Source organism: Phalaenopsis equestris, unplaced genomic scaffold (assembly GCF_001263595.1).
Source record: "Phalaenopsis equestris unplaced genomic scaffold, ASM126359v1 Scaffold000094, whole genome shotgun sequence".
NCBI classification, from domain to species: domain Eukaryota; kingdom Viridiplantae; phylum Streptophyta; class Magnoliopsida; order Asparagales; family Orchidaceae; genus Phalaenopsis; species Phalaenopsis equestris.
The window spans coordinates 3,320,656-3,337,704 of NW_018164536.1; the positions used below are offsets into that span (position 1 = coordinate 3,320,656).

The following is a 17,049-nucleotide window of genomic DNA, read 5'->3' on the forward strand; positions in this document are numbered from 1 at the left end:
TATATATATATTGTGGCTGTACTGTGATGGAGCCTATCATGTATTTTTACAGGGTGTTAATGAGAAAAAATGCACATAGCATGCGAGACCTTCGACTTTCTGAATATTTCAAGCAGTGCTGTCCAAGCAGTCTGAACATCTGCACCAACAAGGAGCTTGCCCGTGCATTGGCTTCTATTCCTCCTTATCAAGTGCACTTTTCTCAAGTAAAAGTTATGCATCTTCATTGTCAGGTCAGTAGAAACACTGAAATCTTTAATTAGCATTACTGGTCATTTCTCTGTTGGGAGAAGCGCTGTTTATTTTATGGTCAACATTAAGGTGCACGTATCTTATTTTACAGTTTACGGAGGCACATAAACTTCTAGTAGTTTATTCTTCCTTTTGGCTTTGAAAGCACTCTCGATAAAGATAATACTTGATTCTATATTTGATGAGTAAGGATACATTTTTTTTTTTCTTGTATTATGAAATTTATGTGGGGATAGACTATAAATTCTGTTAAAGTTTCATGGCTAAATAATCTTGGATTTTATCAAGTGAATTGTAGTCCATGCTTTGGAGGAGGCTTGGACACTATATCTTCAAGTCAAGAGTTGTGCATTGTAGCTACAAATATTAGTTAGAGAACTTATTGTGATCATTCGCGGGTTGGTAAGCTTACTTTGACTTTAGACTGACTTCAACAAGCCTATTTACGATCCTTTGGTAATTTGGCAGCAACTATGGGTTTCTTATCCAAGTTATCTTTAAGGAACAAGGGTGACATTTGTTACAAAGGATCATTTTTTATGTTAAACCTTTGTTTTATTGATAGTGGGTTTACCGTACCAAGTTATTGAATGACACAAAGGCATGAAGCATGCTTCACTATGTTTCATGGTTATAAATACTACGGATGACTTAGAGGATTTGTAGGAATAAATAAATTTGTACATTGGCATACTAAAAAAAACGTGGATTGAAATCCAGGTTTCTTTTTTCATTAAACAAACTAACTAATAAATATACATTATACAATGAATATATATAGAAATAAGAAAAGAAAAAGAAATAATAAAACTATAATATTCTCTTCCTAAATTAGATATCTATATTAAGGGATTTATTCTTTTCCTAATGTGGATTCTCGTATCAAGGGAATTATTCTATTCATAAATTGGACTTTCATATTAAATGATTTATTAAATTCCTAAATTAAAATTTTCCTGACTTAAAACTTCCCTAAAATAATCATCCGCTTTCCAGCACTCTTCCACAAGCTAGTGAATAGATATCATCCATTCCTAGCTTGGATATAATTGTTGACAAGTCATGAAAGTCAAGTCCCTTTGTAAACACATTAGTAAGTTGTTCCTTTGTAGGCTCATAGGGAGCATACATCAATTTTTTCTTTATAAAGTATATGTTAATCTCGATGTGCTTTGTCCTATCATGCTATATCAGATTATGAGCAATATTCATGGTGGACTTGTTGTCACAATATAGTCTCATAGGTTTCTCTCATTCTATCTTGAGATCTTTAAGGTTGATCTTCAACCACAATTGCTCACACACTTTGAGCCATAAACCTGAACTCTGTTGTTGCACTTGATCGATCTATCACATTTTGTTTCTTACTCCTTTATGTATCTATATTACTTCCTAGGACTATGCAATAGCTTGTTGTGGAACGTCTATCAACCAAAAATCCTTCATAGTCTACATTAGTGTAAGCTTCAAGAATAAGCCCCTCACTTTGAATAAAATTCCTTTTCCCGTATTAGCTTTTAGGTAGTGAATTATCCAATTTACAACTTGTAGGTTACTTTCTTTAGGGTTGTATATGAACTGAACTACTACACTGACAACATAGGCAATGTCGGGCCTAATGTGTGCCAAATATATTAATTTTCCAGCCAATTTCTGAAACCCTTCTTTATCTGCTATCTTGTCATTATTCGACTCTCTAAGTTTGCGATTGGTATCAATCATAGTTGAAGCAGATTTACACGCTATTTAACAATTTCCTTCAAGAGATCAACTGTACTTTTTTGTTGAGAAGTGAAGATACTTTTGTCGAGATCGAGCTACTTCTATCTCAAGAAATTATTGCAAGCTTCCTAAGTCTTTGATTTCAATTTCTTGTGTCAAGCAATTTTTTAAACTACATTTTCTTTCTCATTATCCCTAGTAACAATTACATCGTTAACATACACCAAAAGAGCAACAACTGCCCCTGAACTCGTGTGTTTGATGAATAACGTATATTCACCTTGACTTCGCTTGTACTCAATATTAAGCATCACCTTTGTAAACCAACTGAACCAAGCTTTAGAAGATTACTTGAGTCTATATAATGCATTTTTCAGTTTGCAAACCTTGTTTTCTTTTATCTCTTCGAAGCCTGGTGGAATCTCCGTATATATCTATTTTTCGAAATCACCATGAAGGAAGGCTTTTTTCATCTCAAATTGTTGTAAATCTCAATTGAAATTTACGAACTAGGACAAAAGAATCCTCACTCTATTCATCTTCGCTATTGGTGCAATTGTGCCTTGATAGTCTGCTTCATATGTTTGTGTGTAGCCTTTAGCAATCAACCTTGCTTGTATCTCTCTAGAAACCCATCTGATTTGAATTTTATGGCAAACACCAATTTGCATCCAACAACTTCTTTATTTTGTGATAGCCCTTACTATTTCTCATGTTTTATTCTTCTAAAGTGCCTCCATCTCTGTTCGCATAGCTTCTCTCAACTTCTCATGTTTTATTCTTCTAAAGTGCCTCCATCTCATGTTTTATTCTTCCAATTAGACAAGTTATTTGGAGTTGGGATTGAATTTAAGTTGGCTAAGAACTTTTGTGATGTAGAGAAAATTTATGAAAACATACTGATTTTTCTAATGGATGCCTTGGATGTTCAGTGGATTATTTTGTCCCTTTTCTTAAGGCCATAGGTAAGTCATAATCAATTGGAATAGGAGAGCAAATTGGATTTATGCATACCTCATTTTCAGGAGTAGGATTTGAATTTTGCACTAGTTTATCTTTCTTGAATAAACTTGTGCATGCATCCTAGAGTCAAGCTTGTTATTGGTAGGTGCTATTTCAATTATTTCATGTTTGATTCTTTTGGGGACAATTCGTGTTGTAGGGATGGCTCTTATGATGTGATTTGGATTCTTGTGAAGAGTAAGTTTCTAATGTGGGTTAGGAGTGTAAACGAGTCGATTCGAGTTTGAGCACTCTCGGCTTAAGCTTGAGCTTGATTAATTTAATCGAGCTCGATTAATCGAGCTCGAGCTTAGTTCAACGAGTTCGATCCGGCTTGTTTAGCATGAATGAGAGAAAAAATATTAATTTAAGCTAATATTATAATTAAATAACAAATAGAATGAGCATTTATGAAATAATTAATTAGAAATTACTTCATATAAAATGTTGAATATTATTATTCAAATATTTATAATAATTTAAAGAATTTTTTTTCGAATTTTATTATATTTTAGGTATTTTTTATTAATTAATTTTTAAACGAGTCGAGTTGGGGTTCACTTGAGCTTGGCTTGTTAGCTCATCAAGCTTAGTCCACGAGCCAGTTATCGAGTCGAGCCGGCTTGACCTAAACCCTATTGTGGGTAGATCAAGAAAGGGTAGATCTTTTGCCTTATCTTCCCCAATAATACTAGACTCCCCCTACAGATAAGGCTAAAGAAAAGGATTGACCTTCCTTAAAGATGACATTAATAAAGATAATATTTTTGTGTAGGTGGGTGATAACACTTGTAACCTTTTTGTGTTGATGAATAATTGAGGAACACACACTTGATTGCTCATTGATCTAATTTATCTTTGTTATGTTAAGCACGCGAACAAAAGCAAGACAACTAAAAACTCGAAGAGTAAGGTTATTTGCGGTTCAAATATTAGGATAAAACTGAGAGAGGAGTTGCATAGGGGTTTGATTTCCTAATACTTTGGAGGGCAATCAATCCCTTCCCTTAAAGCTGCCTTGGTTATTTAGCCCTTCAGGCCCTCTACCCGCATCCTGCCATCCCTTCCCGCAGCAATCCTTGCTATCTAGCTCACCTACAACCCACCAAATCTCGTTCTAGCCCATCAAACAACCACCAGGCCTTCCCCACCTTTTCTCACCACTTTGCCAACACCACCATGTCCCTTGGATCTTCTCTTCCGGCTCTAGCCAGAGATTAGTGTCATTGTATTTTAACATTTTTCGTTTGTGTTGTGGTGTAACCCCTAATTCCGTACATTAATAAAGTTTGCTTTCGTTTCCGTTGAATTCCGAACTAGTTCCGGTATCAATACCTCTTCTACTCTGCTCAACTCGAATCAAAACGATAACCTCATTTAGTAGAGTTTTCGATCGAAAACCAGCTACATGACTAGTTGTTGTATGGCGTGGCCCCTTATGGATGCCTACCTGTTGTTGGGTAGACCGTAGCAGTTTGATTGGATGATGCAGCATAATAGATTCAAAAACACGTATTCTTTCACCATGTATGAGAATCGCATCATGCTACTTTCTTTAGTGGAGCTCGAGGTCACAAAAGTTTTTACCAGCAGAGCAGCGTCTGTGGGACTAGTTCTAGTGATGACACGGGTTGAGAGGACTAAGATACTTGCACTAGGAAGGGAACAAATACAACAAAGTATTTCAGGATCTCACAGTCGGCAACATACCTCTAGCTCCACCATCAGGCACAACGGTTCAAGCTACACTCCCTGCACATTAGAGTGAACCAACAATGGATTACTTTAAGATTCTGCAGTACTAGTGGAGGCCACAATCCTAGGAGAGTAGACTGATATGAAATTACACTCGCAAGTGGAGCAAACTCATCTGGCGTTGTGAAGGACAATACAACCGATAGTGGGATCCAGGTGCTATTAGGACTAAAGTTAACAATTTGTCCATCTCAGATGATTACAACAACTTCTTCAATGTTTATGTGCCGACAAAAGCTTCGACAAATGAGGTAGAAACTCACCCAACCCCAAGAGACTAACACAGGTGCGAGAAAAATTCTTGTGCGGGAATAGCCAGCCGGCTGAACCGGCTGGCATAGGGTCGGTCTAGGTCGTTTTTTGGATTGGGCGACTTCCTGAAGGGGTGAGACAATCGCTCCTTGCTTTTATTGCTTTCTTTTTATGTTGTTTCTCTTTGGGAGTATTATTTCTACTGATTTTATGGAGTTATGGTTTAGTTTTTGTTGTGTTTGCTTTCAGATTTCCTGCGTGGAGTCCTTTACCTTCTTGCTTGGACTATATTCGATGATAGGTGGTGCTGTGACTATTTATTGCTTCAAGGTAGTGTTGTATCTTCCCTTTTACCTTTGCCTAACCCTTTTTCTACCCCTTCCCTAGCCGCCAGCCACCCCATCTCCCTCCACTAGCTCCACCGCCAGCTTTACTGCCACCAAAACCTGTTGTTCAGCCATCTAGTCCACATTCCAGCTCTCCGTACTCCCTTCCCTTGCAACTGCCTTTGCTATTTAGCCCTCCAACCGCATCTTGCCATTCCCTTCCCCGCAGCCCATCAAACAACCATCAGGCCTTCCCCAGCTGTCCTCGCCACTTTGCCGTCGCCACCAACGCCCTCGGATCTTCTCTTCCAGCCCTAAGCAGAGATTAGTGTCACTGTATTTTTCCCATTTTCCATTTGTGTTGTGGTATAACCCCTAATTTCGTACATTAATAAAAGTTTGCTTTCGTTTTCGTTGAATTCCGAACTAGTTTCGGTATCAATGCCTCTTCTACTCTACTCAACTCGAATCAAAACGATAACCTCATTTAGTGAAGCAACCTAGAATTTGATTTCGAATCTAATCAAATTCTACTTTTAGGCCAACAAATAAATCATACACTCGAACTTTCTCAATAGATTTTTTTAAGAACACGACATTCTTATGACACTTTATCTCAAGAACTTTATAATGGCCTTGCCTCATATTTTGTAGCATATTCACATATTTTGTTATTGTTTTGTTGCCATTTTTTATAGCAATAGTCCTTACATTGATTACAAACACAAAGCCAACATCGTTGACATTTGAGTGCGTTTGGTGAAGGGCATCCCAAATATCCTTTGCTACTGTGAGAAACATATACACATATTTACTTTTTTTTGGCATCATTGAACTCCATAACCAATACATATTCATGGGGTTCTCTTCATCTCTGGTATCAAAATTCGGATAATCATGTCGAGAACATTTTGAATTTTCTCTTTGCCTTTTAGATAGATACAGACTAGCTGCGGCCATTTTAAGTACTTTTGAACGTTGAGCCTATAAGAGTTGCGTATATTTGCAATTCTTAAGGAGGAGGATGGGATTTTGGTACTCCTTCATCAGATTGAAAAGAGTTATTTTTTTTCACAGATCTCAGACATCACGGATTAATGAAAAATAACAGCTGCGAAGGCTATCTCAATAGGAAAAAGAAAAAAAATCGTCGGCAATGAAGAACAACAATAAATCAGGAATGAAGACATGAAAAATTTCTCGAAGGCGTGAAAACCTAGGGCTTTGATACAACAAACATTTATCCCACTAAGTGGGGTTGACTACATGAATCATTTTTTTTCCATTACTTCCTATTGAGTGTCATATTTTCATTTAATTGTAATAGATCAAGATCATTTTTTATACAATGTATACAAGTCTGTTTAGGTCTACCTCTGTCTTCCTTAACATAGGTCGAATCTAAACCATCTACTCTCCTAAAAGGATCATTAGAAGGTCGACATTTAATTTGACCAAAACATCTAAGAAGGTTCTCTAATCTTGCCTGCCACTAGAGCTACATTAACCATATCAAATATATATTTATTTCGCAATTTATCTCTAAGTGTCAAGCTACTCATCCATCTAAGCATTCTCTTTTTCAACAACACATAACTTTGTTTTATGCTTCTCTTTCAAAGGCCAACATTTTGGGTCATAGAGCATTGCAAGTCTCACCGCATCTTATGAAAATTTTCTATTAGTCTAAGCGATACTTTTCTATTACATAATAAACCCAAGGCATTCCTCCACTTCAACCAACCAACTTAGATTCTACTAATAACATCCACATTTATATCACCATCACTTTGAACTATAGACCCGAGATATTTAAAACAGTCACATCTTTTAATGATTTGATTGTTCATAGTTACAACTCTGCCATTAGAGATACTACTACTAAAATTACATTCAATGTATTCAGTTTTAGATCTACTCAAACGAAAACCTTTGGACTCCAATGTACAACTCCATAATTCAAGTTTTTCCTGAACTCTTTCTCTAATCTTATCTCTAAGAAGGATATCATCAACGAAAAGTATACACTAAGGTACATCTTTCTGTAATTCACCATCACTTTGAACTATAGACCCAAGCTATTTAAAACGAGCACACACCTTTTAATGATTTGGTCATTCATAGTTACAACTCTACCATTAGAACTACTGCTACTAAAATTACATTCCATGTATTTAGTTTTAGATCTACTCAAATGAAAACCATTAGAATCCAATGTACAACTCTATAATTCAAGTTTCTCCTGAGCTCTTTCTCTAGTCTTATCCCTAGGAAGGATATCATCAACAAAAAATATACACTAAGGTACATCCTTCTGTAAATGTCCAGTAAGAGCATACATAATTAAGGAAAAAAGATATGGGCTTTGATCCCTGATGTAATCCAACTGAAATAGGAAATACTTGGTCATTCCTCCTGTTTGAACACAAATAACTGCTCTAGTATACATATCTTTAATGACTTGAATACAAGTCATATCAACACATTTCTTCTCTAAAACTCTCCAAAGGACTTTTTTTGGAATCTTATCGTAAGTTTTTTCTAAATCAATAAAAATCATATATAAATCCTGCTTATTCTCTCCGTAATTCTCATCAAACCCCTCAGTAAATGTATAGCTTCCATAGTGCATCGGCCCGACATAAATTCAAACTGATTATGAGAAATTTTTATATCAAGTCTTACCCTATGTTCAATTACCCTCTCCCATAATTTTAAAGTATGACACAAACTTAATTCCTCTATAATTTGTACTTTTGTGCATCCCCTTTATTTTTAGAAATGGGGACCAAGATACTCTTCCTCCACTCCTCAGACATCTTTTTAGTTTTTAAAATAATATTAAAGAGTCTAGTAAGCCAAGAAATTCCCAAATCTTCTGAATATTTTCATACTTCAATTAAGATATCATCAGGTCCTACTAATTTTCAACCTTTAGTTTATTTTAAAGCCTCATCAACTTTTTTTTTATTAATGTGATGGTAAATATAAAATGTTTTATTATTATTAATAATATTAAGATCACTAAGGTCGAGCGTATTTTTAGAAACTTCATTGAAAAACTTATCAAAATAGCTCACTCACCTATGTTGAATATCTTACGTTAAGAAAAATATATATATTTTTATTTTATCTTTAATATAATTTACTTGAATTGAATACTTTTCTTTTATCTCTGTTTGGTTAATTTATGCATATATTTTTCACTCTTTTTAGTATCTAATCTATTATAAAGATCACAAAAAATAGAATTTTTAGCGCACAAATTGTTCTTTTAAACTCCCTACGGTGATCACCTTATTTTTTTTAGTTCTCTAAGCTTTTACATTTAAATAAATTTTTATAACATAACTTCTTATATTTTATCATTTCTTGCATATTATTATTCCACCACAAACTTTTCTTATTTATAAAAAAAGCTTTCCTTTTGATCTCCTAGTACATCTTTGTCTTGTTTAATAGTGTTTGTTACTTTATCCCACATAATTCGTTTCTTCACGAACATCCCGAATCTCAAAATTTTGAGCTTTACTCATAAATTATGTCTTTTATGTGCCCCCATCTAATTTTATGATAATATTTTTTTTTTTTTTATTTTACAACTTTTCATCTTAAAATCATAAACTAATAATCAATGTTGAGTACAAAAATTTTCATTTAGAATGACCTTACAATCTTTTTACTCTCGACGATCTCTTTTCTTCATAAGAAAATAATCAATGTGTATTTTTAGATCCATTATTATAAGTAATAATATGCTTATCTTTTTTTCTTAAATAAAGTATTAGCAATAACAAAATGATATACTAAAAAAAAATCTAATATGGTTCTACCTTCTTCATTAATCGTTTCAAAACCGTTGTCACAATGAATATTTCTAAAATCTTCCACATCTCTATTAACATGTCCATTTAAATGCCCTCCGATAAAAAATATTTCTTCAAGTGGTATCATTTGTATAAGTTCTTCTAGGTCATTCCAGAATTTTTCTTTTGAACCTATATATGAACCTACTTGAGGAACATAAACACTTACAAATTAAAAATCTTAGTATTAACTACAATTTTTAGGGCTATAATTTTATCTCCAATTTTATTAATTTTTAACAACATTATCTTTTAAACTCTTATCTATAATTACGCCTACACCATTTCTAGTGCGACTCCTACCTGAATTTCGAAGTTTAAAACCTAAGCTATCAATCTTCTTAGTCTTTTCTCCAACCCATTTAGTTTCTTAAATACATAAGATATTTTCTTATGAACTATTATATCAACTAATTCTATTAGTTTACCTGTGAGAGTACCTATATTCCCATATCCTATCCTAATATTAGTTTCATGAACCAACTTTTTTACCCACAATGTGAAAATCTTTACTTATTTGACAACCGGAGGTTGGTATAGCGGTTATTGGACACTTTTTACTGTATTCAATTTATACATCACGTCTCTTCTAGGGGACACCCTAACATTTATACAAAGATTTAAAGGATTCATGTCATGATTTTTCGACAAATTTTTTGTTGAATGTCGACTACCTAACGCAACCTTTCACTTTTTGCATTCAGGGCTTGGGGCCCGGCAATAGCCGTATTACCTAAAGCTTTGATACACTGACAAAAAAATGTGGAATGAAATTTGGGTCTCTTTTTTCATCAAGCATACTAACTAATATATATACATGGACAATGAATATATATATAAATATTTTCTTCCTAATTAGATCCCCATATTAAGGGATTTGTTCTATTTCTAAATTGGATCCCCATTGATCCTCATATCAAGGGTTTTATTACATTCCTAAATTAAAAATTTCCTAAAATAAATGTTCGCATTCCTATAGACACTGATTTGGCTGATGGATACCTTGGATGTTCAGTGCATTTTGTTTTCCCTTTTTCTAAGGCAATAGGTATGTCATAATCAACTGGAATAGGAGAGGAAATTGGATTTATGCATACCTCATTTTCAGGAGTAAGACTTGCACAAGTCCGGGTTCTTAGTTTCTCTTTCTCGAATACACCTGTGCATACCTTCTAGGCTCATGCTTGTCATTGGTAGGGACTATTTCAACTGTTTCAGGGATTGGCTCTTCTGGGGACAATTCGAGCTGTAGAGATAACCTTGTGAAAGTGATTTGGAGTCCTGGGAAGAGTAAGCTCTTAATGTGGGTAGCTTATGAAATTGTAGTTCTTCTGCCTTATCTTCCCCATTAAGAGTAGATTTGGCGCTGCTTCATAAGATTGAAAAGAGTTGTTCGTTCTTTTGTATACTTTAGTGTATCCTAAAAAAATACAATTGCAAGTGGTTTGTCCTTCGGTTCATGTGGGATGGTGACTGAAAGTCTAAGTCTATTTGAGATGGGAGTTATTTATAATTACATCACCCATAAAGTGTAGGGTTTGCCATTTCATTGCTTCTTTTGTTATATTCCATGGGATGAAAATCAAAATGCTCCTTGGGTTGCATTGAATCTTTAACACACATTTTGATGCATTTTATTTTTATAATTATTAGGGCACATCACGTATTATCTTGTTAGGGTGCATTGGTGCGATAAAATGCATTCAGTGCTGTTTGAGACTGTAAATTTTGATCAAGTTCATTGATCGCTTTGGGTTTATCAATGTACTATTACAATATTTTGTGTTCTTAAGGTGATCAATGCTGGGCTTTTTTTTTTGTTATTTTTTAGATTATTTAATGTTTGAGTATGTCCATTTCCTAATTTGAACTTATTCAATCAATTGGATCATCTCAATTGTTAATTTTATTTGATCAGCCGTATTGATGCTTGTTTTTTCCCCTTATTTTTTTGTTGAGATTTTAATTTTATGAGATGGGAATACAATTTTTTAGACTTTTGATGGAATTTCGTTATGTATTTATGCTAACTTTATTGATTGCGAAGATTTGATTTTTTTTTATTTGAATTAAATTTAGAGGTTGTCAATCTGGAACTAGATGTCATAAATTCCAACCGTTACAACGGCAAAAATAGTTTGAGTCAGTTTCACACTTCAATTTTCAGACTTGTGTGTGTCTCTTGGATGTGTGATTATTTTGGTTGCAGTTCAACTTGTACCAACATGAGACCTAAACCTTCTTTGCTTGGTGATATTTTTGTATCTATTTTTTTTCCGTCATTATCTTCTTATTTTTAGTTTTTGATTTTCGTCAAGTGTGATATTTTTGAGATTTAATTTGTAGCTTAAAAATTTTAATTGCTTGTTGATTTTTGTGTTTCAAATTTTTTTTAATTTCTTTGATTTCAACTTGTATCAAAATTAATTTGCTTGCTGATTTTTTGTGGTTTAAATTTGTTATTAATTTGTTTGAATTAATTGATTGTTGAATTATCATTTTGTTTCAAATTCTCGTATTTTAAGTTTGCAACTAAATAAATGAGGTTTTGGTGTATTCAGTAGTCTTTGAATAGTGATCGTATGTTTTTTTTGTATCATATTATTTACATTAATGGATTCTTGACTCTTAGACCTTAGTAATCCTGCGCCGTTATTATAAAGCTTGCCATGATGTTGATGACTGTATTTTGCCTAGAGTAATGAATTTGTTTTCTTTTCTCTGAGTTTTCAATTGGTTAATTGCTTTGTTTACAAATTGAATATTCTTTTTATAGGTTTCCTTACACCCTTTCTTCTTAAAAGTTTCTTTAGTTTTTGGAGAATGACCTGAGGTGACTTCTGAGTATCTCAGAAGCCTTAAGGATTTTACAGTAATTTTTTCCTGGCCTTCGAAGAATAAGTTGACCTAGACCATCGAGAGCAAGATATTACGGTTCTATTGACTATGGAAGCAGTTTTTTGTTTAGAACTTAAGAGAGTATCTTAAATTGTTAATCAACTTTTGTCAAAATGAGTCATATATTAATAAACTAATTCCTATGTTGTGAGCTGCTGATGTTTGATAAGGTGAAATAAAAGATTAGAATCTATAAATTGAAAGCCATGTAATTTACATGATCCTTTTCTCTGTCTTTTTTGTCGTGATAGAAACTTGGTTTTTTTTTCCATAATTTGTTTTTACCCTGCTGGAAATTTCAGATTCAATTTTGTCTTGAAGTATTTCTAAATTAAACATTAGCTTCACTTAGTGTAATAAATTTTTATGAGAATCAGTGTGAACTGTGCATTACCTTTTTTTACATCTGGAAGTGATATTTATCTCCTTTCTCATTCCAGGTTCCAAAACATGAGGTTTTCCACAGTTTAAATGCTACTATAGTTGGCTTAGCGGCTAGTTCATCCTCAATTGGGTCCACACCTTGCTGTGTTGGACTTGGTAATACTGATTACTTTTTGCTGTGTGAAATCAAGTATATGCGCATGTATCACATTTTACATTTGGGAAATTATCTTAGTGCTCATTTGGTTGCTCATAGATGCAAATAATATTATTAGAAAGAATTGCATTATTTTTTATTTTGAGTGTGAAATTGAAATCTGTATCTTGTAGGGAGTGTTGAGGATGTTTGTGGAGTTCGAAATGTCCAACCAAATGATGAACTTTACAAACTTTTTCGTGTTTTCCGAACTTTGATTTCTAACTTCAACCAACCAAATGAGCCCTTATGTTATATCTCTTTACTATTAGGTCTAGAAGAAAAAGAAATAATTCTATATTTGAATTTCATAACATAGATTTTTTTAGATGCACGATATAACAAACCTAACTAGTTATAGTTCCTTGTGCTGGAATGATTGAAGAAGATTCATAAATCTTATCCCAAATAGTTGTTACAAGCCTAATGATGATGGTACTCTTCTAGTAGTTATAAATCAAAAGGAGAGCTATTCCTTCAGTTTCTACCTTTTCTTTTTCTTTCTTTTAGTTAAGCATGGAGTTTAGCTTATTGTACTTCAAGCTTTCCTCTAAATTTTATCATGGGATTTGAACAGACGTTCTTTGCTACTCGATTACAATGCATTAGGGGTTGCAATGATGTAGTGTAAATTTTCACCAAATTAACAATGTGGATGTTAGAAAGATATATTGATACCTTTTATATTAGTGAATTTTATGAAATAAAATAAATTATTTAATTCCCTTGTACTTCAAAATAATTGTAATTTTAAAGCAATCACTATATTATGATGGCTTATTGTCAAAGATTCAATAGAAATTTGTATAAATTTATTTGATCAAACAAATTTATCTACACTTTAGAATTCTAAACATGATTTCTAGGACACTATGAACAGAATTTTTCATTATAATACTAGATATACTAATTGTGCATCGTGAAAGCAGTTGTGTTTATGTTTTGCATAAATTTTCGTATGTTAGTCTTTACCAGACTGTATCTTTTGGATATCTGTGCGTTTTCAAATTGGTCTATTATGAGCTCATAACTAGTAGATGAATGAATGATTCTATACCTCATATCATTAAGAATAATGTTAAGGATTATTTATTCGCTACCATTGTATCGAGGATTGCTGCATTAGGAGAACTGTTTTTGAGCCGAGTATAGCAATGTCTTGAAGTTACCTTCTATAAATATGATAATTAGAGTGGTAGGACGGCTTTGACAAAGCTGAGGGGCAGTAAGCAGCAACTGAGTGCTGGAATAGTTCCAAGCGTCATATTGGGCATGCCCTGAAAAGTTTGGAGTTTGATAATTTATGAGGGTAAAATGATGATGCATGATTTTGTGAAGTTTTATTTTAGACAGTAACTAGTAATTTCAAGACAGCTTGACTTTTTAAACTAGTGCTTCTATAATCCCGCATTGTTGTAATTATTCGATTTGTATTTATAGATATTAATGATAATCTACAAATAATGTTTTAGCATGTTGATTAAGACAATTATTTAAGGATTTGTTGGTGCTATGCGTCTTGGAGAATGTTATAAATTACTTTCGTAATTTGTTTGGTTGTTATGCTTGTCTAAAAATGCTATCAACGAAACTCCATTTTTTTGTCATTTTGGATCATTATTTTCGTACTGCTTTAAAACTCTGATTTTCTTATAACAACTTTTGAACAGGCTTTTATAAAAATAAAAGCTGAACCAAACAATGCCTAAATGCTAAAGCAACTCTATTGATAAGTTTGCCCTTATTTCGTGCCAGTTAGCAAATATGTTTGGAGAAAATTGATTTGTTCTGAAGCTCTTTACAAATTTTTTTTTAAAAAAAAAGAAGAAAAAATAGTATTTTGAGATTTGGAATCATCAAACTCCTACTACAAAATCATGTTTTTTCTCATATCATTATGGATAAAAACGAATTTAAGATTTTAATTATTTCTTTTCTCGTACAATTTCGTATTGTGTTTTTCTCAATTCTTTCAAGGGAAATTTACATACATTGCACGCTATTCTTATGTATTTACATATCTCGCACATAAACTTTCATATTTACACATTAGCACTTTGGTGTTTTAAATTTCGGCATGAAAAGGTTTTTTTGAATTTTAAAATGTGGAAATAGTGCTAATTTTGATGTGATGAAAGATTTCAGTGCTATATGTGTATATATGAAAGTTTAGGTGTGAGATATGTAATTACATAAGAATTGTGTGCTCTGTATGTAAATTCCCTTTTTTTCAATTATTAAGAAGTGGCTTTGTTGTTTTTCTTTTTTAAATTCAAATAGAGATCATAATAACAGAACCTTAATTTGTTGAAACTATTTTCATTTTTTCCGAAACTCTGTTGTTCTAAAGCTTGGCAGCACCCTTTAAAGTTCCCTCTAATGTTTTAATAATGGAGGGAAAAACTATGATGATTAGATAACAAAATTATTAGTAATTCCCAAATGGCTTGTATTTTCAGTGAAACTTGAAACTCAATACTCGGATATCAGAAATAACCGGATCAGTAGCAAAAACTGCTTAACTTCACCTAAGTTATTTGTTACATTGACGCCTAGGCTAAGGGCAAATTTATCTTTTGTACGCCTAAGGATAACTTAGTTTATTATTATTATTATTGTTGGGTGTAGATAAACTGACTATGTTCAGTGTTAGATTCTATTCATGAGATTATTGTGATGAGTATTAGGTTTAGAGTTTGAGAGAAATCAATTATAAAAAATCGTCTACTTTTTGAATTGTAATTACTTATCTTTTGTATTTGTGCGATTTATTGGTGCTGGATTGCTTTGAATTGGTGTTCGAGAAATAAAATGTATTTGCTCTAATTTTTATGGAAAAACGTGCCAGGTTTGGCGGCGAATCGTGTCAAATTGGTATCAGAGCATTCGACCTAAAAGGATTGCGGTATGCAAGCCCTACGTCGTGCATGGTGACGATCTAAAAAGGTATCGCAACATGTAGGTCTTTGTCGCATTGCAAAACAATTGTGGTTGAAGCTATTAGGGATGCAGCGTGGGATTGCGCGTGATGACATATCACGATTAGAGCCGGCGAGAGGGCCGCGGGGGATCTTTGCGAACAGAGACCTGAAGCCCCCAATTGGAACAGAGACCCGTCATAAGGGCGGTTGCGGCGAACAAAGACTTGAAGCTCCCATATTTTAGGTCGTGGGGGATCGTAGCGAACAGAGACCTAAAGCCCTCATCTTTTGAGATCGTGTCGATTCATGCAATGCAGTCATGTAAAGAGCCGACGTAAAAGCATAGAAGGAATCATGACTACAGGATCCGTCTTCGTGTGATCGAATCTTGCGATACAGTTGCGGTAGGTGATATCCGGGAAGTGATGACGGGATTGACATTATCTAGGAATACTGATTTGCGGTGTAGTCGCGATAAGAGCTAGCTGAGAATAGATGACGAGATTTCAGGGTATAAAAATTTTGCCTTTGAGATCGAAAGTTTCTCTGGAAGAGATGACAAAAAAGAAAGTAAATGATTTGGAGAAGAAATTAGAGGAAGAGATGAGTCGAGTTAAATATGGGATGGAGGAAAGGTTCTCCATCATAGAAGGAAGTTTTTTATCCATGGAAAACTAATTTGCGGGCCGTTTCAAGCTTGGAAGAAACATTTAGGAAGTTTATTGAGATGCGATTCATGACCCCGCCGATAGTTTAGTTGCAAGCCCTAACCAAGGGTTGATCGAATATTCATTGGCTAAATCGAAAGGGAACGAGATCAGACAAGAGGAACACGAGGAGGAAAGCATCCACCATTAAGATTCTCCTCCCATGGCTCTGATTGGAGGTGCATTAGAGATTTTAGATGGAGGCGATTGGGCCGAAACATGAAGAATGGATATGCAAGAGGTATGGAGGAGCACAAAGAAAAAAGAAGAGAAGTCAGGAAAGGATATGTCTATTGATTGAAGGAGGGAGTTTTACCCTCAATACCTAGGGGAAATAGTGGAGGAAGAGGAAGTTGGGGTGGTGATGCTTGGGTTAAGAAGTTGAAAATATCGATCTTCGATGGGGAAGACACACATGGGTGGGTGTATAGGGTAGAGTGATGCTTCGCGGTGAATTGTCTAGATGTGGAAGAGAAACTTATGGTAGCAGGGTTATGTTTGGAGGGGAAAATCCTAGCCTGGTTTGTGTAGAGGGAGGCTAGATACCTTATCTTTTCATGAGAGAAATTTAAGAGTTATTTGTTGGAAGGATTTCGAGCCATTCAAGATGGAGACCTATGCGAGCAATTTTATGCCTTTACTCGGGGGAAAATATTTGCGTACGTAAGACGTACGCAGAGCTGCGTACGTTGGGAGGTTATTCAGAGGGTATAAGGGGGTTACATCCGTGTTATAGTGTTATACCCCTCCGTGTTATACCCCCTTTTA

At 34.1% G+C, this 17,049-nt stretch overlaps 1 protein-coding gene across 2 annotated transcripts in view; it reads left to right on the top strand.

The window, feature by feature from the left end:
- Positions 1–17,049, top strand: part of LOC110020337 (polynucleotide 5'-hydroxyl-kinase NOL9) — a 60,587-nt gene that overhangs the window by 12,678 nt on the left and 30,860 nt on the right. For both annotated transcript variants that reach the window (XM_020718401.1, XM_020718402.1), the window contains exons 7-8: positions 53–233; positions 12,514–12,613. In XM_020718401.1, coding sequence (XP_020574060.1) covers positions 53–233; positions 12,514–12,613 — 281 coding nt within the window. The remainder of the gene's footprint in view (positions 1–52; positions 234–12,513; positions 12,614–17,049) is intronic.